Genomic DNA, 26,602 nt, shown 5'->3' with positions numbered 1-26,602 from the left:
ATGGACAAGTGAAGTAGGAAAGCCTAAACGAATCCTATCTGACAACGCAACCTATTTTTGTAGCAAGCAGTGGAAAGAAATACTTCACCTGGCTAATATTAAATGGTCGAGGACATCTCTTTACAACCCCAGCGCTAATCCAGTAGAGCGACGTATGGCAGAGATCTCTCGTTTTATGCGGACTTACTGTAACGAAAAACACCAACAATGGGTTAGATATATACCATTTTTAGAAGAGTGTTATAATAATAGTCTAAATGAAAGCACCGGTCGTACGCCTTACGAAATCATGTTCGGTAAAAGAAACACTACATTTATCGAAAAATTAATTGATTTTCCAAGCTCAGAAGTGAACAAGCTAACAAATCCTAGTATCCATCATCTAGTAAGATTGAAGCTAGAGCAAAAGGCAAGTAGTAGAAAGAGATTTCACGACCGAGCATACAAAATATTTTCATATAATATTGGAGATGAAGTTTTAGTAAAGAGCCACAGGTTATCAAATGCTTTGGAGAAAGTAACTCGTAAATTCTTTTTAATTTATTCAGGGCCATTCACTATCGTAGCCATATCGCATCACAACACAGTCCAGTTGCAAGAGAATGAGAATACGCACATTGTTTGGTGGGAAAATGTAGCCAATATTAAACCATATCACAGAATTTGAAATAAATATGATAAGTAATCAAGGAAAACACCACTATCAAACGAATTACTGACCTATCATGATAAATTTAATATTGAGTTGGACCGCATGGCAATAATCCAATGTTTTTATTTCTCCCAACTGTCCAAAGCCTGCAACAAGCAAAAGAATAATTTTTAATTATGTAATTAAATAAGATACATCAAATAAAAAAGGACACAAGCGGGGATAGTATATTTAAAATTTGTTAATTACCTTTAAAGAGAAAAAATGTAGCAGTTAGGTTAATTGCGAGATTCGACAACCAATTCTGACGTAAGCAGTATGAATGTAGAGACAGCGCCCAGCTGAGCAAAGCCACCTGAATCAAATGTAGCGGTCAACATATGATTATAAAAAGAAAAGCATTGTAACCCAAAATGTTATTTATTACTGTTATTTATTATATTTATCAATGTTAGTATATTTATTTATATGTTTTATATTTATTACCGTTAGTTATGCCATGTTTGTACCCTAAAAAACCTAAAATGAATGCTAGTTACCTAAAACCAAAGAACCATTAGCAAAAGAAAAGAATTGTACCTGATGTATAGAAAAATTATTTATATTAAGACCTAGGAATTACTATAAAATATAAGCCCAGAAATTTGTACATCGAAATTATTGTTTGAAAGGAATCAATTATGATAGAATCAAGAAATGTGTGTAGTTAGGTTGGCGGCCCTGCGAGCGGCAAAGTCAAAAATACTATGTTCTAAGTGTTGTAAGGAGGAATGTGTCTAGAAGATTATATTTACGATATTTTTTGTGTGTTGATGAGGAGAATTTGTTATTGTATTTGATAGAAATCTAAGGAAAGCGCAGCAGATAGATCTGCAAACTATGATAAAAGTTTGAGAGTATAATTTGTAAATAAAGTATGGAATATATCGATGTATTGAAGGGTGGATTTTCATTAAAAACATTGTGATTCTCAAATATTTTGAATTCAAATCCAGGGGCGCGTGTAACATATTTGAAATTTGGGTAGATATAAAAATCCCTAGCTGAAGTACTAATAGGTCTGAGTAAAGTAACTGGCTAATATCGCCAAAGAGATAACATAAAGATTAGATAGCATCAGCTTGTCCTGGCTAAACGGTACAATAGCCTAAAAGGAATTGAAATAATTTTTTGCTAATAAATATTATTATATAAAATTTTGAAGATTGAGGTTAGGTATAAACATTCAGTGATCGGCGACCTAACAATCGACCGAGCCATGCAAAGTAGAATCTGACCAAACCCCTTGGCAGAGATCTATTGCGGCAAAACGGTATGCAATTTGGAAGAACAAAAGGTCACGTGGCTAACTATTAGGATGCATGAAATAAATAGTAATATATAGAAAATTAACTAGCATGTAGAGGGCATACTTAAAAAACCTAATAAAAATAATTAAATGTATCCAGGAAATAGGAGGTTACCAAGCGCATGAATACTGAAACAATTTGCATGCACCAATCACATAATGGCAGTTAATAGGCGGCAATAGTATGCCAATTCAAAAATATTTATATATATTTCTATAAATGATCAGAATTTATGTAAAATTGTTATATAGTCTATGTTATGGATATGGCCCGAAGGCAAAGAAATTATTAAACATACAACATAAGTAATAATTTAATATTTTAGTACAGTCTATTTGAACCTTAAATGGCGGAGGACTAGGATATTCAAATTTTATGTAAATTTGAAAGTCGGAAGTAAGAATTGTAAAATTGAGAAAGGAGAACCATCACTCGCCTGCCAAATGCCACCATGAGAGGTCCCTAAATATTATAGAGCGTAATACCTTGCTATAACTTGTAAAAGCTAAAGTTAGTTTGAATTATTAAATTTCTTATGAGACTTTGTGATGCTCTTATAAAGCAGAAGTCATTTTCATTTAAATAATTTTTGTAACCCCTTGGAAGAGACGATTCCGGCTACCATAGTCCAGGACCACCAGGAGTTGGATCGACATCAGCGGCTCATAAGAAGATTTCGACACGTGAGTGAGAAAATTGAATTAGTGATGGGCGCCCTTAGTGCTTCGAATTATCTAATAATCAAAGCTAGCTCGTCAAAAGGGTTTTCTTATAAATTAAGAATTTAATAAAAAATACTTGCGCAAGTAAATATAGTATTAAAGGTATTTTATTAGAGGAATAATGAGTCAGTACATTTCAGAAAATTCTAATAAATCAAAGAAGTATAAAATCTAGGCTATTAAAACATATTCATATGATCTTTAATTTTTGCAATATAATTTGCGATAGTTTGTTGTAGCTCTGATTCACTAGATGAATTGCTCTACTTATTCCATCAGGTGCCGAATCTTGCACCCTGAGATAAATATATATTCATTACAAAGAAATCTACTAGATACTAGAGAATTTAATATATATATTTGGATTATTAGTTGCCAATTTATCAAGTTGATCTTAAGGAACCTATTTTTAATAGAATTGTCCAAGTCGACAAGTATTAGCAAGCTTATATCGCAGCTACATACAAAAGGATGCATATGATTAAAAGATAAAAGCACATGGTAACGTTTCGTGCTATAAATTTAGAGTATAATGTTTAGCCTGTGATATTTTACTGATTTCAATTATTGTTCTATTTTTATATTATATATTTTTATCGCTCTTTATATTTTTTGCCTTGATCTATTTTTTGCAATATTTGTTAATATATGTATCAAATTGTTTATGGTGTGCAATTTATTTTAATTCCTCAACACTATAGGATAAGTACCATATATATATATATTTATTTTTCAATGAATTACAAGAATTATAGGGGAAGCTCATACCTGGGCCTATAAAAATTTTTATGAGACTGTATCCTATTAAAAAAACCACGACCTAAATTTTACAATTATATCAAATATTTCATGCTCTACCGACTGATGCCAAGCAGGAGGCTGATCGTTATTTAAATATAAAGAATAACGTGACAGTGTTTCGGCAACAAGGCGGTTTTTCAGATGAGTCGGTAAGGCACGACAGGACAAGAAGCTCACCGTCCAGCTGGACAAAATTTTCAATTCAATTCGAAGTTGTTTACTTCATAAATCTTACAAGCAATTTCAGTGGTACAGCATAAAATAAGAATACACTTTACAATAATAGTAAAATAATGTCAGCACCACAGAAATGACAGCAGGTATACCAATAATATAATAAGAAATAATATACTCTCGCAGAGGCATTACTGCCTGTGTGCGAGAATGAGTTTAAGGTAGGAATAGGTATATTATATTTTGCAGTACTTGCATAGATCGGTTAAGCTTGTTGACATTAATTTAATAATAATAATGACACTACACACTAACCCTCCCCCCACTAATAAGAAAGGAACTACATTTCTCCCCCCTATCACTATGCCATCCCCTTGAGACCCAAGACATCAAGACATGAATCTCATTTGAACCCATCCCTAGAGTCTGAACTGAGAAGTGAATAATCTTTTACAACTCTCGCCTCTACTTAGACCCCGAATCCACCTTTCAATTGCTATTTTGAATGCAGATAATTCATAGTTTATGAAGTCTGTTACAGCAATAGGTAAGTTTTTTAACAGAAACAGCTCTCTCGATATACGCCAACCCAATCAGCCAATCGGAACGCTTTCTATCTTATCTTGTCGTGTCGACTCGTTCGAAAAAAAACACCTCATGTGTCTTGGTCCTGAAGTGGTAACTAGAAAGAAAGAAGATGAACATGTGAAATTTGAGCAAGAAGTGGGGGATGAGATATGAGAGGCAATTGAGAAATAATGTAATAAGAAGAGGAAAAAGTTCAAATGTTTAAGTATAGAATGGAAGTAAATAGTAGAATACATAATTATTCTAATGATGAATAGGATGTGGGGGGCGGAGGAGAATGTGATCGAATTTTAAGGATGAGATTAAATGGAAGGATGAGCATTATGATGAAGAAGAAGACGAAGATGAATCTGATCCTTTGTACTTCCACAAATGGCTGTGTGACATACGTCCATTATTGAAGTAGGCTACAGTAAAAGATGATATACAGGACATATCATCCGAAGCTATATGTTCAATATAGCTATTTGTCTGTATTTGAAGTTATATAAAGTTTTGATCTTCATTCGACATCCCAGCTGTTGGATTTGATGCTCCAAATTCTGTCACATGGCTATCGGATGTATTATACTCTTCTGTTGAAGTTAGCAGAGGACATACGAAGCTAGATGCTTTGTTCCGCACTCAGCCGTCTGAATGAATCGTATTGAATATTACATCACACTGGGTTACGATTGGCGGATGACTACTTTAATAAGTTCGCCCGTCATCAGAACAATGCCAAACTAGGAGATGGTGTCTGATGGAAAGTCGAGGAAGCCCATATCCCCAACCTCATGACATGGAAAAGGTCGACTCTCCGCGGGACCCATGTGCCGCAATTTGATGAATCGAATTCTGAACGCACAAACGAGACTGGCTGGAGAGTGAGAGAGAGTGGAAGTTTGAGTAAGAGAGAAGGAGAAAGTGACTGACATGCAGCTAATGCATACAAAGCAGGCAGACTTGCGTGTGCCCCCCCCCCCAAAACCCTTTCAGGGGGGACAGGGTAGTAGAAACAACCCCATCGAATCCCATCACCATCTCAGACCAAGAAAACTGACAGGCTTGCTTTATTTATCGGTCCCGAGCCAGATGCATCGAAGCAGGCAAATTATATCAAATATTGTGCCCACGACTTGCTGCAAGAATGTTGTTTCCAAGATGTTGCTGGAGGGAGCTGCTTCAGGCATCTATTTTTCAGAACGCTCTTTCGCTCAAGACGCAACAATAATTCTCCCGGACGGCGAGCGATCAATTTGCCCCGATTGACACTTCTGCAAAGTTGATGTCTCATGCATGCAAACAATGCTTCATTCCTAAATTAAATGCTCGAGTTTGTTCTACATTATTTATATTCTATTCAGAGCAGGCCTACACATTTAGAAAGATCTATTCACTTTATTAAAAGTGAAACACGATGTTCAACACGGCTCATACATGGAATAAAATCAATTCATTCTGAGAGAAAACTGAGAATTCACTCTCGTTGAAGCTCATAAGACGAAGTTTATAATGGAAAAAGGATATGAGTGAACTTTTTAAATCTTCGTTGATCGTTCGCTTCTTAAATTCGTTAAAATTAAGATATTCTTATGAAGATTGATGGCTGGTATTGAAAATTAGGTTGAGGAATATTATGCTGAGTGCTAAGCTTCCAGTAAGACTATGAATTCAAACAAGAAAATAAAGTGTAAATGTTGCTGCAGTTACTTTGTCTCTGGAGAGAATCAGTTAATTAGCAGATGGAAATCACCGCTATGGTAAGTCTAGCTTTATATCGTCAGTATTCCTCATGAATAGCATCCATGCTATCCATTCAACAAATTCTGACAGTTTTAAGAGAATATTTGTCATCACTATAGAACTTTGACCAACCAGAGTCAACATTGAAGTATCTGTGTTTGAAGTTCATGTTGAACTTACCAGGTAGTTTCTTTGAACTGGATTCATTACAGAATAGATGTTTGCTTGCTCATAGTGTCAAGTGTTTTGAAAGCGGTGACATAATCAGATCAAGATTTCTAATCTGTCATCCAATAAAACCTAGACTTTTGATAAATGATAAACCGAAGTAGCCTATATTGTTTCAGTGCTAGACTATCGAACATAGTCGAGTTAATGTTTCATTTCTCAATTAGAATTTTCTTAATAACTCAATATTTTCAAGTTTCTTATGAGTATAATATTCTCATTTTATCATACTTCTAATCGACCGGAATTCAACATTTCTGTTATAAGATGTCTTGAACTTGGAATTGACCTCAAATAAATGTTAAAATGTGACCTAGTTTTTGGAATGTTTCGGCTCGGTTGCGCACATACGTCCATTAAATTTGACGTGATATATTTCTAAGTGATGGATCGCTGATTAATGACGTCTTCTACTGCTCTTATTGTTTTTCGTAGGATTGGTTTTGTTGGTTAAGTCTCTTGAAAGTTGTAGGTTTTCAGGGAAGGATCAAAGTTTCATTGAATAAAGTAAAGCAAACAAATAACTGATCATTGATTGCTGATGTGATATACACAAATGTTATAGACGTTAGTGGAACCAGGGGTGAATCCAAAAAAATTCAATCAAGGAACAGTTTTGAAATTTGCCTGTTGCCAATTTTTCAGTTCCCAATCATTCGTATGATTTGTATTCCACTTAAAGCTGTCATCTGAATTCAAAAACTTTGAACATAATCACTTTTTGTCTAGGACACATATTAACTCATCACTTGGATGAGCTGTAAACTGTAAGCAGGAGCATTGATAGAATAAAGAGTTACTCTATCAAACTCCACAACTGAAAAATAATAACCGTCTACTCTTCACAGACACATTTGCCCGCCACTTGAGTTAACCCGTCCGGTCGTTCCGATCCGGAAGTTTACTTCCGGACATCCGGAGACCCATTAGCCTATCTTTCGATCGCACGATGAATGATGAATTCGAATAACCAGCCGACCGTGTCTCAGTCATAGGCCTACTCGAATATAAAATTATATAGGTATATTGAACCTGAAACTAGTTGCAGGCCTCACTACTAATCATACAAGTTATAGTGATATGAACTGACTGATATATGCACTAGCAATACGGGCTTATAGATTCGTGGCTCCAATATAGAACTATTTTCATGAATTCGGTATACATGCATACTCGCTCAAACGAGTAAGAGAGAGAAATGACCTTCGTGTTGGTAGACGACAGGTGGTTGATTTTCAATTTGGTTCGTTGAAATCTTTCAACAGTGACGGTTTTATGTCATAATAATTGAAAAATCAATTGCTCATGGAAAAATAAACTGATTGAAAAGGGCGAATTCACGTGGATTATGAAAATTATTTTTTCTATGTTGCTCAGGATGATGCCTACATGAGATCCAATGGGAAGAGTGGGCATTGTGTAGATCATGGGAGGTGGAAAACCAACATTTTCAAGTGGGTTTCAAGCTACTGGATAGTACTTTTCAAGTTTACCTTCTAGTTTTCGAAAGGCAATCGGAATAAGATATACTCATAAAGAACTGAGAATAAACTGATGGAGATTAGTTGACAAGAGAAGAATTTAGATAATAAATAAAACATAGAATTACTATATTAAAAAGGGCTCGATAATAATGTAGAATGTCAAATATTTAAGAATATAAAGTTGGATCAATTTCAAGTTCCACATAGAGATTGCACATTTCTCGGATCAGAGAAATTCTAGAGAGTAAAACTGATGAAGAATGATCACTGAATTTCAAAAAGGATGATAATCCTCATTTATCAATGATTGAATTATAATAATGTGCACTTTTGAGAACATAAAAATTTGTTTTCTGAATGGTAGTACAATGATGTGACCCAAAATGTTCTATAGATTTTAGTAAGACTCAACACAAAAATGGACTATCTACAATCTTAGCGAACATATATCAGTGGAATCAAATAACTATCCACTAATTCCATGATTGAGAATGAATAAGTATCATCTCTTTTTCGTATCACGCTATGAAACCCTTATGAACTAGAAATAGGAATAATTCTATATTTTTCTACTTTCCATGCTCGATAACATTTTGTGACACACTATAAATTTAAATCCCTTCTGGATATTCGTTATTTTCTATAAAATCAGAGCCGGCTTTGTCATTCCCAAACAAAACATTGAATGGTCAACCTCTCTCGATGAATATTATGATTCAAAGCTGTTGTTTCGATTGTAGGCCAGGGTAGGAAAAAGCCTACTTACAGTTCATGAAATAATTATTCACATATTGTTATTAACTACTAGGGTAGGTGGTTTGTGTTGTTCAAACATCCAACATTTGAAACGAGCCCACACCAATAAGTATTAATAATGTATGATTAATTATTGATCCATTACAACTCGAAAATTGACAATGGATGGATGCTAATTGAGATACAATATTTATAATATATCTTTGCTAACTGTGAGTTTATCGACACGGGAGTTAATTATTCATGTGAGTTTGTTTGTTCCACTCACAAGAACCGCAAGCGGAAAAAGATGTTATTACTAATGACCTGGAGAGATGAATAAATAAGTATATAATGACCTGACTGGCTCAGATCTGGGTTCAGAACTTTTCAGGTAACACCTGATAAATTTCAGGCTTGATTGTATGATTATTGCTCATCATATTTTCTATTATCATTCTCCAGAATCTAAGCAGAATTGAAAAATGAGAATCAAATTGATCAGTACAAAATTATTAAATCAAAAATATTTTGATGTAAGAAAAAAGTCTATAGCTATTGAATACTCAGTTCAATAGTTAGGAGGAGTCTTACTCCAAGAATGTCTTCTACAATATTGACAAAGTGAATAAGGATAGATTTCATTTTATTTGCTCATAGTGACAATAATAGTAGGCATTGATAGCAATCCTCGAAACTGATATCATAGAACATAAGCTCTTCTCTAGTACTCTTCAAATTACTATCTTATTGCATTGTAACGTTGAATAATGCATTAGTCTAGTGAATCTAGTGTCGTTTCTAAAAAATGTTCTCTACGTATTTGATCAATCTGTTCAGGGATATGATTCAATAGGTTTGACACCCTACCTTCCAAGAAGACTAGAAGAATAATATCCAACACACGTGATAACCATGAATACCTAAACATGATAACTGTTCACTAAAAAACAAACTGACGTTAGGCAACTACTGTGTTTTCATTGAGAGTGAAAAACAGTATTGTTCTCCCTACCACGCATGCGCAGGAGCGTGACGGTGACCAACACTCATGCTGTGTTATTTACCACCTGACGGCGCAAGTAGCATAATGAATGAATTAAGATGTGCTACTTCCCCCAATGATTGCAGCTGATACTCATTTTTGGTATATCATACGCTAAGACAAATTGATCTGATGATGACTCACTTCAAGTGGGCTTGTTTGCACAGATTCAGTCTAATAATTTAGTCAATATCGGGGGACCGAGCTTTGCTCTGGAGTGTAAAAGCATAGAAAATTAGTAACGAAAGATTGAATTTATAGTTTATATTTATTTATTCATTTTCTCAGTCGTACAATTACTTTTACAGTTATATGAGGAGGCACAACAGGCTTTCTGTAACTGTCCCTTTTTAAATTTATACTACAGTCCAAATCAAAATCTAGGTTAAACTACTGTCACTCATCAAAATAATAATTTATTCACTCTTCAAAAAACAAACACATAATCAATCACAAATAGATATACTATGAATTCGATTTAAAATCCTATACAATTAAACAAGCAACTTCTGTTTATATGTTTAGATGTTTAGATATTTCGATGCTTAGATGTTTAGATGTTTAAATGTTTGTATGTCACCGGATCTCGAAAGCGGCTCTAACGATTCTCACGAAATTCAGAACATAGTAGTTTTATAATATGAAGATTCGATTGCACTAGGTCTCATCCCTCGGAAAACTCGCTGAAGGACATTAAAAGGATAATTATTATTCATCCTTGGAAAAACAACTGACATCAGATCGTCGTCTGTTGGTGATGGAAGTGAGTGAGCGAGTTCATGAGTGTGGGACTGTGTCAAAATTATGACTCAGATGTTGAACTTTTGTAATCTTTCAATCAGGTACTTAGTGCTGGTTACAAAAAAGCCGGGCTATTTTCAATCCTGTTTAATTCCAGTAGATCCATCTTTTTGAAATGGTCTTCTCTGATTTGGTTCACGTGAAGTTAATCAGGATTAAAATTTAACCGGTTTTTGTGCAACTGGGCCTTTGTGAGGGGAATTTTTGCATTCCTCTGGGAATTAAACTCAATTTACTGTAATTAGATAGAACATTTCTGTATGAATGTTATTATAATTTCTTCTTTCGCGATAAATTTTTTATGCTTTTGTACTCCAGAGCGAAGATCGGTCCCCGATATTGATATACTATGTTTGCTACAATATACTTTGTATCACTAACAGCATCTAGTTACTATTTCAGACTTTCTGAGGTAAACATGTTTTCTAAAAAAACGAAAATAAGTTTCTCTTGCTGAATTTTTCTTCTCGTGAGATCAGCTGGATGATCCCATGCAAATGCACCCGTTCTCTCTCTTCCATTACGGTATCGACAGACGACAAAATTTCCAGCTGTTTTTCCAAGGACGTATTTATCGTTTTAATGTCCTTCAGCGAGTTATCCAAGGGTTGAGACCTAGTGCAATCGAATCTTCATATCATAAACCTACTTTGTTCCAAATTTTGTGAAAATCGTTAGAGCCGTCTTCGAGATCCGTTGAACATAAATATATTCCCATATAACCATATAACCACACAACCATATATATATATATATATATATATATATATATATATATATATATATATATATATATATATATGTGTGTGTGTGTGTGTGTATATATATATATATATTATATGTATTATATATATGATACATAAATTGATCGCTTGATAAAGTAGGATAGTGCACTAAAAAATGTTCTACACAGTTAATAATGTGATCGTAGATGATTTTTGTGTCCATTCTATTGAGAAGATTTTTGTAAATTTGTCCATGTATCGGCTTAGAGAGTTTATTATGACATGCATTTTTTACATTGTAGTACATATTTTAATTATTCTAATATTGCTTGATAATACTATTAAAAATAAACATGTAATATTATTATATAATCTTATTTTTCAGAATACAGAAGAGCTTACTGCAACACTAGACGGCTTCTAGTAATAACTAATGAACAGTGGTTGTCTCCTTGTATGGTAGTATGTTTGATGTAAGTATTGTACGTTTTCATGTTTGATGGAGCATCAGGTACATGATATTCCAATACCAGCTTTCGATTATGATCCAACTGACTGCTGAACAAGAGGTACCAGAATATATCAACAACACTATTCTTTAGACAAATACAGGTATTCTTCAAACATATTTTGAATATTCGTATTAGATGATATCACTTCTCTGTTTTTATGCCTTCTACTTGTATACCATCCAAGGTTGTTTGGTAGGTTTGGAGGAAAAGTTCCAATAAGTCCTATTTCCGCCCAATGAAGTATATTTCCATCTCATCCTTCAGAATATTCTTCTGTTTTTATTTTCCGATATTCTTGGATATTCTCTTGTATATCTTTATTTTACCCATCGTATTTATATTTTCTGGACGTCATGTCTGTCAATTAAGAGAGCGGAAAGAAACTGTCTGTTGATAATATATACATTATCAGATGATGTCATACCAAAACACAACTTAAATATAACCTCCATCGATTAGGGAGTTTTGGAGTCTGTCTGCTTCTAGTTTCCCATTGTATCGATTTCACGAATGAATATTCATATAAATTGGAACTTATTGAAGCATTTCAGCTTGCTTCTTCAAAAGTACCCCTCAAATATTGGGCTCATGAGACGGCGGTACCGATGGTTGCTGAAGTGCTGAAGGGTAATGCTAGCGGGGGAGAATACAGTAAGTGAGGTGCACTCTTTCGTTATTCTGAACTCATCCCCAGACAGTGCCGGCAAAGACCATTGAAAGCTTTCGTGTGACGACGCTGCACTGGCAAAAGTCACACGAAAAGAGGCTGTCGCCGTCACAAGAAAGATACTCACGATGTATAATGGAGAGGCCAGAACAGCGAGCTACGCTGTGATGCTGTGATGCTGTGATGCTGCCGGGAACATAGCGAGTTGCTGGCCCGCCTACTGAATCAACCTCCTTAACGCCGCTTCTATTCCCCAGAGTTTTATTCCAAACATGTTCCTCGCTTAACACCCCCTTCCCTTCGCGCCCACTGGTGCCCTTGTTGTTTACTTACTGTCATCTAGGGTGCGCTACGCAACCCCATGGATGCGTGACACGCTGAAAATTTTCAAACATGTTTCTGCGTTGTAAATTGCTTGTCAATCACCTGATATGCACTGAGGCTTTCGGCGTCTGTCGAGGAGTGTTGCCAGAAATAGAGAGATACCTTGTAACTTGTGGAGAAATCGGTTGCAAACGTGTCAAGGATTCTACCGTATTATTGGGACTATGCTCCGTTTTCAGGACTTTGTCAATACATGATTGTATTTGTGAACGACAATAAAAATATTTGGTTTCATTTGTTCAGAATATTTGTGTGCTCTTATCCCATATTTATTGGAATTCCAAAAAGTTTTTGTTTTGTTTGGGGCTTCTGATCAATCAATTTTTTTCATAATAAATAATCTATATTAATTTTATAAGACATAGGATTTCCTAAGATATTTGTTTAAATATGAGATTCTGTCGTATTAATCCTGGTTATAGATTGAATGTTACCTTTTGACGCAACACGAAACAAATTAACAAATTGAATTTGTTTTCTTTGAGCCAGCCAGAACACTCAGCATTCATTTATTCAATGGAAAGTTTCAGCAGAAGTAATCCAGTAGACTAGCACAAATAGTGAAAATGATATAATTCTTACTGTTATGAATGATGGTGGTAACAGGGAGTATTCTATAATTTTTTTTTTAAATTCAGATTGAATTTTTTTTCTTCTTGATTAACTGATGAGAAATTATCTAATTCAATAATCTGAGACTCTTTCTATATAGTTCGAAAGCCATACTTTATGACTATCTCAAATTTTACTCGGTTATCCATTAAATGCTTAAAAAAGCTCAGAATCCCAGGCTCTCTTCCAAGTCAGGAAAACACGTTATCCTGGTCTTTCCTCTCACCAAGATTCTCCTTGAACTCATCAAGTTCATAAAGTGCTCATTTCACAAACGATGATAATACTGAGCTTTGATCCTCGGCGCGTGCAGGCTGGGATATTCTTAAGAGTGGGTCTCCAAGGAAATTATCTCTCTGGCCGTGATACGGATATCTAAGTGCTCCGCTGAGATAGTGTTCAAATGAAAGAAATCCCAAAGCTCCGCCAAGTGAAAGAGATTAATTGAATCGGCATGATAGCTGCGAGATGAGTTGCCAACTCCAGGAAGGACTCTGCAGTCTGCACATTCATATTCATGTTACTTAATCAGTTCACTTCGATTCAAGTCTTCTATTCATTTTCCGGGTTCCAAACGATCCGGGTCAATGAGTTGATGATATTCTGAGGAGAATATACTTCAATATTTTTCTAATAAGGACTATAATAGCTGTAATTTGTATAATGTGTATTAAGTAACTTTTGATTCGTTACCTAGAACCATTCCAGTAGCTGTATTTCCATTCCAGAACGCCTGAAACCAGTGAATAGGAGAGATATATTTTTGAATACTTCTAATTTTTCTTGACTTTTGAATAAACTTTCATCAAAACTCGAGAGATAAGCAGTTCTAGTTGTTATTTGTATTTGAATAATTGTTACAATATAACTGCTCATATTAACAAAAAAAAATTGATAAACGATGGAAAATTCTGAGGAATCAATCAATGTAGCACAAATAATGAGTAATTATTAAAATTGAAATAAATTTTAAAAATAAATGTGATTTTCATAGGAATGGAATCAAGTGGACGATAGCAGCAAACTTTGATTGTTTATGAAGTTCTGAAAAATCAAAGTGGAATAAATCGCATACACGATTGATCAAATTGTTTGTAACTATTCATCCCATCGATAAAATGTATCCAGTTCACACAAATGTGGATGAAATGGGATGATGGGTTTCCGATCATTTTGATATGGGATTTCTACTCTCTATCATCTAATATGCAAAGCATCAAACGTAATGAAGTTATCAGAACTGAAAATGAAATTTAATGATGTAGTGATGTAGTATGTGTTGATGTATGACTCGATATATCAGCTCATATGCTACTCAATCTTCATTCAATTTTTCTCTTCATATAAATTTCACAATTAATATTGCTCTTCATATTTTTTTCATTCTGTATTAATTGTACAAACGTTTCAACTCATTTATTCTTTTTACAACCATTCCAATTTCAAAATAAATGATTAAGTGATTTTTTGGATTTGATAAGGAATTTTCTAGTTTAAAAAAAATAACCAACCTTACTACTGGAATTATTAAGTCAGCAAATCTACAAATGAACCCAGCTGGTTGGGTCATACAAAACTCATAGCAGTTCATCCATCAAATATGAAACATGTCATGAAGAGCTTGCGGGAAATGAATTCCAGACGAGGGGTTTTCGTAATTTTCTGCCCGAGTTACAGCATTGCGCTGACTGAGCCTTCGCACTGTCCTTAACACGATGAAATATTCCTCTTGGCTTTCAGCTGCGGTTCTGCTGAATTTCTCCACTGGCACAAGAAGATCTTTGTCTACGGATTCCATCTGTACAGTGCACGCTGCTAGCTGCTACATATTATATAAATGTCCGGTGCATTTCCTACCACACGACAACATACCGCAACTGGATTACTGTAGAATTCAATTTGTGGCATCCAGCTGTCGGGCTCACAAGTCGGTGCCACAGTCCTCTTGGCAATGTGAGTTTACAATCAAGCTACATAATTGAATATTTGGGAGAAAAACTTTGAAAAGTAACCGGAAAGAAAAATACGAGCACAGTGATACAGTTTGAAGAAAATTAGAATTGTACAAGAAAGAGCACTGAAGCTGTCGTCAAGATCTACTAAAATAAATTAATAATCATCATCCATTTGAACTATTCTAGTCTCTTCGTTAGGGCTACTCTTGAATAGAAATAAAGAAAGGGTACTTGGATTTTTATTTCTTACTAGCTGGCCCGCCGAACTTCGTACTGCCGAATAGTTAAATGCATCTCATGACAAACTTTAGCTGGATGCACACCTGAGGAGGCGCGACGCGGCATTCTATTTATATAGACAATTTTCCAACTGCTTAATAAATAATTCACTTAAAACAATTTATTCTGAACACCGAAGACAGCACTATCATTCGAAACAAAGCACTGTCTTTAGAGCACGTAAGTCTTTAACCCTTCCACTACCAAGCGGGGTAATTGGACTACCCCACCCACATTTTCCCTATTTTTTGTAGATAATGTTGTTGTATTTCATTGAAACCTTGAGTACTTGTTAAAAACATATCACTTTAGTTGTTCTTTCTCATAAAATCATTTCATTCCTCTTATTTTTTCATTATTAGCTGATTTATCCTTGGGGTAACTCTATTACCCGCTTGGTATTCCATGTCATGCAATTTTTTGGTATATTCCATCCATTATCGGAATGCATAAGGTATAAATTTAATGTCCAATTATCATTTTTTCGCCAAACCTGATTCATAATGATGACTTGAATCTAAATTTGAAAAAATTGCTTCTCTATAGCCATAATTTAATTATTTAACAACATTTCCCCTACATCTATTTGATAGAATGCCCAATTTTTTTGTCCTGTCAGTTTTTGATTGAAAACATATTTTTCAACAAAAGAAATTTATTTTTAATTATATTAAAAGCTTTTGTAATGCATTTCATAGATGAATTAATGGAAAAAATATAGAATAAAGATATAAAACAGAAATCTTGTTGGGGTGACCCAGTTACCCCAGTTGGTATTCCGTGTATGTGAAGAAGGTGGTAGTCCAGGGTTAACCTGAGGTCGAACTTCCAAATGGTACACACAGAACAGTCATTTTGTTTTTAGTCGGGTCGTTTAGAATAAAATACATGGGCGGTTATGGAGCAGCACACACTCTTGTCTACTATCTACCGACGGCTGTTGTATGACGCAATGATTATAGGCTAACAGATGATTTTTATTTCTGTGTGTGGCCAGCTCACAAATCTTCTCCTATAAGGATTACATGTAAATTTTGAAGGACCGTAGGAAAGAGTCCTGAAGTCGGATTATAAATTTGATAGGCCATAAACCTGGTCATGCTCATAAGGAACACAACTAAAAAAATAATGCGCACATGAAAAAGTTATTGAATGTCAAAATTTGAGGCATCATTTTTTTTATATAGATTTCTGAACTATTCTTGCATGTTTTGCAATGGTAATCTTTCATTGCTATATCTCCCATGCTCTCTCTTCTCTCACGTAGTAGACGAATACTTCGATATTGACCATTTTAGTGAAAAATTGATAAGTGATGTAAGTAGGAATAGTGATGGAGTTTGTAGAGAATCAAAATAAAGAATGAAAATTGTGTACCCAAAGTTGTAGGTCCACTAATGTCACATCATCAAAGATTCCATTGCTCACTCTATATATACAACTTATAGGGCCTGTGTAAACACCATTCCGAGCATTTATGGAGAAATCCACTAAATAATTCCACACTAGCATGTAACCTGAAAATAATAAAGTGAAAATATTATTACTCATCACTGCTTGACATTTTTCAATGTTTGAGAGAGCTTTTCTGATAGTTTTCGGATGGAAAAGCAATCTATCTGAAGTTTATCCGTGGTAATCTGTACCACATGATGAAAAATATTATATCAAGTTTCCTGAATTTTCACAAATTCTAATCTGGTTCGATGTTCCTATCTCAAATGATAATTTTTTTGCAAAAGTGATATTATTAGTAGATCATGATCATTATTAATTATTGTAAAATTTCCATTATCATTTATTATCACTTTGATGTGAGTATCGTGAATGTGAATAACATTTTTGATAGGCTGATTTAAATTCATGTTTTACAATTTTTGCTCTCAAATAAAGTTGATACAATATCAAATACATTCATTTTCAGCACCTCACGATTTGATACTACTGTATTACGGAATATTTTGTCGTGGGAAAATCTGATCCGATCAATGAGAGGATGTCTCAGGGTTTTTATAATCGTACCATTATCCACAGCATTTTTCGATGAGAGAATAATAAATTCACAAAGAGCTATCCACACCAGACTGAGCAAGCATTTTGGAAAACCTTCCATACGGATTTTCTCCTCACTTTATTGTGGGAGCAGAACAGAATAGTCCTTACGGAGGAGGTAAGCCACTCATGCCATGTTATACCATCTTCCTCCTCACTTATTCTTACCCCCTTCCTCATCACACTCTTACTCTTCTTCTTTTTCCTTCTCTTCATTCTTCTCCTCATGTTCCCCCTCGTCTTCTATTCTCAAGTCTCTCCTTTATTCTGCTCATCCTTTTCGCACACACATTCACAATAACTCCAAATAAAGAATTCTTCCTTTATCGGCTCTCCATCTGTGAAGGGCTTATCCTCTGCAAGCTCGTTTGTATTTATTGCACGTATGGAGTTTTGATTCAGAAAGCAACGGAAAAATAATAATATTCATTGAAGATTGATATGCTCCACGATGAACATTATTTCACGTAAGTAACACCATGAATGGGATCTCTTCTACGATTCGAACTTTCGTATTTGTTTGAGAATCTACAGGTTATGAGAAGCTTTTCCAGATTCTCAAAGATTTATCACATCTGGAATATTCCGCCATTTTGAATGCAACTTCATTTTTTTAATAGGAAGGTGGTCATGCGATACATCATTCCGATACAGAATTTCAAGAAGAATGAATGGCGAAAACCGTAAAATTTTGTACGTATACTAGTCCGGGCGCAAATGACATGAATAAGGCACTCCGTGCAGGGTTTTCTTTGGAGGGCGCTGGAGAACTCATTTTTTGACGTACAGCGCATTAAGAGATATCTCTTTCTCCAGAGCTGAAAAAACGTTCCAAATTCCATGGATTTAAAATTTCTCTGTACCTCTTGCACAAAAAAAGTTATAATGGAATGAAATTAGAAAAAAACGTTTTTTTGGGCCTTGAAGGTTATATCTAAACAAATATGCCTTTTAGAGGAAAATTTTCCTGAACATAAATTGTAGAGAAAGATTTTTAAAATACTTTCGTCTAAAAAAACGGTCGAATATCTTGAACAGTTTTTGAAATACAAGCGATGTAGCAAAACCCTGAAAATTTTGGCGGCCATCTTGTTTCCGAGGTGTTTGCCTGTGATTTCGACTTATCATCATCACGATCCTCATTATGCTAGACCTAACGAAGAAATAGAGACATCTTTCACGGCTGTTACCCAAAAATGACCACGGAATGACATTTGCGCCCGGACTATACGTTCAAAAGAAGCTTGTCCGTATAGTTATAATCTTGCATTGTCTTTTGGAAGACTTTATTTCATATACCTTATAATTATATAAATCATGATTTGTGTTATGTGTAGTCGTACTAATATACAATGACACTGATTCACAATAGTTGATAACAGTGGTTCATCAGTTGCCTTCATTGTGGACTCAATTCATTAATCTAAAATGCATGATAGAAATTGAAGGAAAATAATCCAGCCGTATTCTCAATGTTCTAATTTTATCGTATGAGAGTAAACCATGAATTCTGTGTGCATGGTTTCCAAACTGACATCTGCGTGTCATTTGGAAACTGTTCAATTCTACTTCATATTTTAAATAATGCTGTATCTATTGAAGAGTTGAAGCAGAAATTTTGTGTTTGTTTCAAAGATTCTATCACCTACTCATAATATCAGAGTGATTGATAGTTGAACCGTGAAGTTTACCAGTGGTATGATCTCAACTTATATCCCTGAATTTTGTTCGGCTCGTTCCGAAAATGCATAACATCTGGAGAACGTTCAAAAAGATTCTGATATTTTTAAAACATGGTATCATGGTGAATGCAATAGATCATTGACAGATTTCGTTCGACTGATTAGTACAGTTCAAAGCATTTCCCTTATTTTTTGTAACTGAATTTTATTTTCTGTTGAATAACCTCATACCTTGATGTTCAATATATCGACTTTGGTAATATTAGGGTTAGGTTAATGTTTGCCTGCCTCAGCAAGTATTTCGTGAATTCAGATCCTGCTTATATCTCTTATTTACATAATGAAGGTACGTTTTGTCTCATCATCGTGGTGAAGATAATAACAGTAGTTACTCAGTAAACAGTAAACTCCTCTCGTAATTCACACCATTCTGTAGCTTGAAAAAAAACTTGGATTTTCTAATTGGATTTTAAATATAAATGAAATCCTGAGAGTCAAAGGTCACAAAATGATTTTCTGTGTAGATGATATAAATTATATGAGGAGGCAGCGTTCAAAAAATATATTGTTACAAAAATAAAAATCGAGTTATTGGTATCATTTTAAAGGTTATGTTGAGCGCTACAAGCCTGCATGCTCAGAACTGGTCAGAAAAAATCTAGTCCAATGTTATTTAATAGTGAAATTTGACACATCAAACAAAAAGAGCTTTGTTCACGAGTAATATCTGATCAGAAAAAGTTTAGTTACAACCAGCCAATCAAGAATCACCAGCCAATCACAAAGCAGTAGCCATGGAAACCGCAACCCATAATGCTTTGCAAATCTAGACACCCGGCCTGACTTTTACAGAATGTATGAGGTTATGTTAGTAAGTTTCGACTTCCGACAGTGATGAATTACAGCGGTAAATTTGAATCTGAGTTTGAATCTGGAACAACGAAAATCATAATTATTATCATCCCATTTAAAATCAGATGATTTTAAAATTAAGTATTGGAAAAAACTGATGAAAACCCCAAGTATTTGTTTTTAGTGAATTTGGGCCTTGGAATGAATACTAATTCATACTGGCTGTTTTCAAATATGACTGATTTTCAAAGAAAACCCGAATTCAGGAGACAATCCAGTCACATACTGAAAGTGTAAAGAAGGTCGTTCAAAAGAAGTTTTGTCCACATGTGTCAATCAAAGAAGGTTTAGTCCAACATTTAAAGCTTCACTATCCAGAAACTATAAATATTCTAGGGAAAAAATTGTTGATCAATAATGTCTCTGATGCCTGATTAATCATGTAAGAGAATTCAATTCTCTACACTGGTTAATATTGTTACAACAGTTTTTCGTCATTTGTCAGTAATCAGCTTTTGGTGACAAGATCTTTTTTGAACGCCGCCTCCTCATATAAATTATAATTTAAATAGCAAACTCCTATTTAGCACTTTCACATTTTACACGTAGGCCTACAACACGTTTTGCAATAATATCGTACATGCGATAATACATTTTTAGTATCACTGCTATAGCTTACCAGGAAACCTTACTTCACTACAACATTAACATAATACACAATTACACATTTTATATTGGAAGTCTAATCAGCCTCAATGACTGTTCACGTGATATTTCCATCCAATGAGGTATGTTTGATGAGTGTAATCCACCAAAGTGAGGGGTTTAGAAGGAAGCACTTGCCACTTATACAAAGCGGTCGCTGCAATACACATACTAAAGTGATCATGAGTGGGGAATGAGGAAAGGGTGAAGGTTGAATGTGTGGTAGATGAGTGGTATGACAGGGGAAGAAGAAGAAGAAGAAGAAGAAGAAGAAGAAGAAGAAGAAAGAGAAAGAGAGAGGTAGAGTGTATAAGATAGAGAGATAGAGTGAGAATGAGAGAGTGAAAGAGAGAGAGAGAGAGAGAGAGAGCCAAACCATATACCACTTCTCGACGCCAGAAGCAAAGTTGTGCTGTTGACACTTTAGTCTCAAGAACACATTTAAGACCCATTCTTCAAGCGTTATGCTTTAACAGCCCAGATAGATTACTCTTGCAAGACTTGTGTGCATGCATCTACGTTATTACTTCAAAGCAGCTTCTCTCCTGTCTCCTCTCTCCTCTTGCTGTGCGATAATATTTCAAACAAGTCTACATCCGTTCCGTTCCATACTTCAAACAAATTTGTTATATCAAACCGGATAAGAGGTGCAGATGAAAAACTCTTCAAACATGGAACGATATTGAGCTGACTTCACTGGTTTGATCTCTTGGGGAATCACACGATACAACTTGATGCGAAATAGGAAAGACAAAGTTCTTTATTTTCGATTATATAACCATCTGCTACATAATATTACCTTATAATATCCATGGATATGTAGTTGAGTTTAATTCTGAGTAGTATTTTCATACTTTTGCATTTTTTGGTCCCATTTAGCCTTGCCTGAGTTCTCTGTTACACGCTGATGTCCTTTTTTATATTCATCAATAATAATTATTGATGTATTCATGATACTCTGTGAAGGGTTTCTCGAGAATCCTCAGTGTCCAGAAACAGGTGACCTCCAAACACCATTTTCAATTTAAGGAAACAAAATAAGCTTTCATATATGATAATATAGAAACACAGAAATAACCTAATAGATAATATTGAAAGAATTATTACTCTAATTATTCATTTCTCCTTACAACAGAAATTTTAGCAACTGATCTTCTTGAACACCAGACCAAGGTGTTTTTGTACCGTACTGTGAACGTAGCGTATAATAATTTTTTAAACTTTTCAGTTTAATGCAATTGATTATTAACAACTTAATTCAATGTGAACTGAGCATTATCATTAATCACTTTCCGATAACAAACTCATGGTTGGTCTTCATCTTCATTGTAAAAACTGTTTAATTCAATTCAATTAATAAGAATTCAATCCAATATGGAATGTGTTCTTTTATTGATAAATACTTCGATGAAAAAATATTATAATTATTATTGATCTTCATCAAATAAACTACTACAGTAGAACGCCGTGACATCTTTTTATCGCATCTAATATAATCACAGATCTCTGTTTACTCAGCCTATGATACAATCCATTCGAATTGAACAAGAAAAGTCAATGCATCAGATCAATGTTGAATGACATGGAAAGTCGCATTCCGTGATGTGATTGTCGGGGTTCAGCCAAGTATCCAGCAGGAAGCTGAGTGAGTAAGAGGGAGAGGGAAGGAACATAGTAAAGAGAAGGACAGCGAAACAACAACCCCTGCAAGCAACGGTAGCTAAATGCATTGAGGCGTGGAATGAGTCGCGGGACGCTTGAGTTAACTCTGTCATTAAGATGCTTAGAGTAAGCAGACTATCTCGAACTACGGAATTTCACTGTCATGAGTTTGCCGTCTTGCTGTCTGTCTGTATGTCTGCCCGAGTCACCACTGTAGCTGTACTGCTGTACTTGGAAATTGCCAACCCCGGCACTCAGTGGATGACATCGTTGCTTCAATACCTGACAAGTCTCGCTCACTGTTCGCAGATCGGCAAATGTCATCGGTGAGTGAGTGTGAGTGAGTGTGATTGAGTTTTACAAAGGAGAATGTTACTCCCCATCGGAGAGTTTATAATTATTTGATGCAATTCCATTGGATTAAATTTGAGGGCAGTGGAGTAGGACTGTACAATTAGCACTTATATATTCATGGATAATTATTCTTGTTCATCACTTTTAAACAATTGATAATTCATTTTTTATGCATTAATTAGTCATAAGAGTACATAATAATGAAATAAATTCTGAATCAATGAGAACAGTGTTTACAAGAGCTGAATATAACTACAGTTACCATAGAATCATGATATAGTAACTTTGATATATTAACTGTAGTTATAACGAGCTGGAATGATTTGAAACTTATTGTATCCGAACTTTATAATACAATATAGAATATTGTTACACATTCATAATATTGAGAATTAATCCTGTTATGAATAGAAAGCGGATGAATGCATGTAATTATCTGACGAACATAGTCTTAAAAATCCTGAGTTATAGCAATGGGAGAAAATATTTTTTTAATCAATGAAATCATTCTGTAGAATGATTTTGTAGAATGATTCTGTAGAATGATTTTATATAATTGTGATCAATATAGAAGATTCGATCTTATATGATCCTAGATTACGGATGATCTTGAATTGAATAAACAAAATACCATGCATTGAAAGAGAGAATGAATTTTCTCCCATTTGTGAAATACTCTTAGCAGATTAAATTGATTCTCATTGCATACTTAAAACAATAGCTATTCTCTTTCCAACACCATGAACTTCATACAGTTGGCTCTGGTCATGAATCAAAGAAAAATAGCAGCGTGTGAATGACCGTTAAAGGGAGCTTTTGACAAACGACTGCAGAGGAGCACATTTACAAGGACTAATTGTGAGGCTTAGATAAGTTCTTGGCAGGGATGCTGCCGAGTTGCCTAGCCAGTCAAGTGAAGGGGCAGCAGACGTCGGAATTGCACAAAGGATGGATTTCGGGCCTTTTGTGTTACATTTCACGTCATCAGATAGAGGTGTCCGACTACGTGACGTTCTACTCTCTCTTCCCCGATCTCTTCTCCTCTCTACTCTCCTCTTTCTACTATCCTTATTCCTTCTCTGTCGTTCACCTCTCTCTCTCCACCACTATTACTCGTTCTGCTTCTCGTGCACCCTTCATCACATCACAATGTTTCTATTTTCCCCACCTCTGCCAGTTTCCAAACCATCTGCCGAATGTGAAGAAACCTCGTGAGTTATGATTCTGTAGTCCCCCGTCATCATCTTGAACTGGAGAGTTGGACCAAACATGTGAAACCCTTAGAATGCATTGTTGTCTTTTGCTTATGATGAAACATTGCATAGTTTCAGTCATTATCACGAGCTTGATTATTGCAAAATCAACTTGACAATCTTTAACTTGTGATGGCACCTGACAATATCATAGACCTATTGAATTTATAATGAACTAGACAGAAAATATACATATGTCAGCCATGATATGGCTTGGTGTCAAATGAGAATTTAACATTCTATTTATTACAAAAGTGACTCTTGTATCATGTATCCCAGTATGATGCTCTCCTCGCCTATTGCCAAATTTTCAATGCATACAAAGAATACGTTTTTCTTCTGTCTATTCGTTTTTAAACTCCTATTACATTGATAATCAGACATTTCAGAGATTCACAGTATTATATACAGTTGATTTCATTTGAATCACTTCGGTTATTTTTTATCATAAAATCATTTCATTCCTCTTATTTTTGAAATTATAATCATATTCATCCTGAGGGTAACTCTATTACTCCAATTGGTTGGTATTCCATGTCATGAAAAGTTTTGGTATATTTTATGCATCATTGGAGTACATCAGATATCAAATTAATGTTCAATTCTTATTTTTCTGACAAACCTGATTCATAATGATCACTTAGAATCTAAGTTAATAAAAAAATGCTTCTCTATAATAATAATTTAATTATTTGACAACATTTCCCCTACAACAATATGATAGAATGCTCAATTTTGTTTTCCTGTCATTTTTTGATTGAAAACATATTTCTCAACAAAAGAAATTCATTTTAAATTATATTAATAGCTTTAGTAATGAATTTGATCAATGAATTAACAAGAAAAAATATAAAATTATTATATAAAACTGAAATCTTGTTGGGTTAACCCAGTTACACCACTTGGTATTTTGTGTATGTGAAAAACGTTGGTAGTAGAAGGGTTAATAATGAATTATCTACTGGAAAGAAATCACAATGCTCTGTACATACATGTTTTACCATATTTTGTTCTACATTCATTCTATAGATTTGTATGTAATATTTGTACATAAGTTCTGTCTGTTAGGCGATTAACTATATTTCTCTGGAAAGTACCTTCTGAATCAAGACAAGTAAATGAATCAAAGGTTTCCACAAGCGCTGTATCAAAAACGGAGCTACCATTTTGAAAGAGGCTCCGGTGTAGCAGCAAGATGAAAAAAGTAGTAGCAATTGCTAATCGTGGAGGAGTCGAATCATACGTCAGCAGTGAGCAGTGAGCCGCCGACTCCAGTGGCAATGGATTGTGATTACATATTCCTGTCATGGACCTTCTCTTCACTACGACGGAATTGAGCTATTCAAAGGAGCCGCCGTAGACCAAAGAGTGGCGAAGAATTTCTACTTTTCTTGAAGTCGATTCCTCTCACCCACATCACTTTTTGACTGCTGCCGACCACACATATTCACCCAACTCATCGCAAGTCTGCAACATTGCTCCTTATTCTCATTCTCCTTCCTTTAGTTTTCTTCTATTTTTCAGCTATTCTCCTTTCTCTACTCCTTGTTCGATTTTCTTCGGTTCTCATTTCATGTCATATTGTTTCACCCCAAGCTCTTTTCTCTTTTCTTTTGGACGTTCTTCTCATCTCATCATTTTCCTTCTTCTTCACCACATCTATCAAATCCTCATCCTTCGTATTTGGATCTTCCAACTCATGACTCATCGTCATCCACACAAACTATAATGATATTTTCCATCTTTATTTTTCTCCTCATCAACATATTCAACGATATCTCTCTCATGCTCCTCCCTCCTCCTTCTCTCATCGTCCTCCATCTAATTCTCCTAAACCTGCTACTTCTCCTTCTTCCTGCTTCTCCTGCTCCTTTCAATCTTTCCATTCTTCATTCTCCTTCTCGTCTTTCAACTTCATCTTCACCTCCTCCACGACGATCTCCTTCTCATTCAACGTCCTCCTCTTTCTCTTTCATATTACCTTTACCCCTCCTTCAAATACTTTATCATGCATTATTTTCCATCTATGTTTGTCTCGTTTTTTTCTCATCATTCTTCCCTCTCCTCTGTATGCGCTCTCTCTCTCCCCCTTCTTCTCCTTATTTTCCTCTTTCTTCTTTCCCTCTTATTCTTCTTCCTCCTCTTCCTCTTCTTCTTTTTCTTCTTCTCCTTCCACTTTATCTTTTTCTTCTGCTATCTTGAACTTCATAAACTTTTTGATTTGCTTCTCCTCTTTCTGTACGCTTCTTTTTCACCCTCGTCTTCTCTCATTTGCGTTTTCTTCTCCCATAATATTGTTCTCTTCTTTTTGATCTTCTCGTTTCCCTCTCCACCATCGTTTTTCCTCTTCATCCTTACACTCACCTCTATCTTCTTCTCCGTCCATTTTTCCTCCGTCTCACGATGGATCTGTAACCTTCTCCATCATTTGTATGTGACCCACATAGACTTGGTGGCTACTCTATCTATCTCCCCTCCCTGATCAATAACCTTTTCCTCACTCATACTTTCAACCCTCAAATAAGTAATTCATCAAAGACTAAATTTCCTCCCACGGAGTTTTCGTTGGATGCCCGCTGGTTTTGAGCTTGGGAAAGTCGGCGG

The 26,602-nt window shown here is 35.0% G+C and overlaps 2 protein-coding genes across 4 annotated transcripts in view; one reads left to right on the top strand and one right to left on the bottom strand.

The window, feature by feature from the left end:
- The window catches only part of LOC111047271 (cytochrome P450 4C1-like), a 437,563-nt gene that overhangs the window by 283,123 nt on the left and 127,838 nt on the right, over positions 1 to 26,602 (top strand). The gene's annotated exons all lie outside the window — the stretch shown is intronic.
- Positions 1 to 26,602, bottom strand: part of LOC111050493 — a 117,581-nt gene that overhangs the window by 51,561 nt on the left and 39,418 nt on the right. For 2 of the 3 annotated variants that reach the window (XM_039432226.1, XM_039432227.1), the window contains exon 1: positions 9,329 to 9,440. The exons of the other annotated variant lie outside the window; for it this stretch is intronic. In XM_039432226.1, coding sequence (XP_039288160.1) covers positions 9,329 to 9,389 — 61 coding nt within the window. In that variant the 5' untranslated portion in view covers positions 9,390 to 9,440. Of the gene's footprint in view, positions 1 to 9,328; positions 9,441 to 26,602 lie in introns of those variants that run through there. 3 annotated transcript variants of the gene reach the window in all.

This window comes from Nilaparvata lugens, chromosome 7 (assembly GCF_014356525.2).
Source record: "Nilaparvata lugens isolate BPH chromosome 7, ASM1435652v1, whole genome shotgun sequence".
NCBI classification, from domain to species: Eukaryota; Metazoa; Arthropoda; class Insecta; order Hemiptera; family Delphacidae; genus Nilaparvata; species Nilaparvata lugens.
This window is presented reverse-complemented; position numbering and strand designations above follow the sequence as displayed.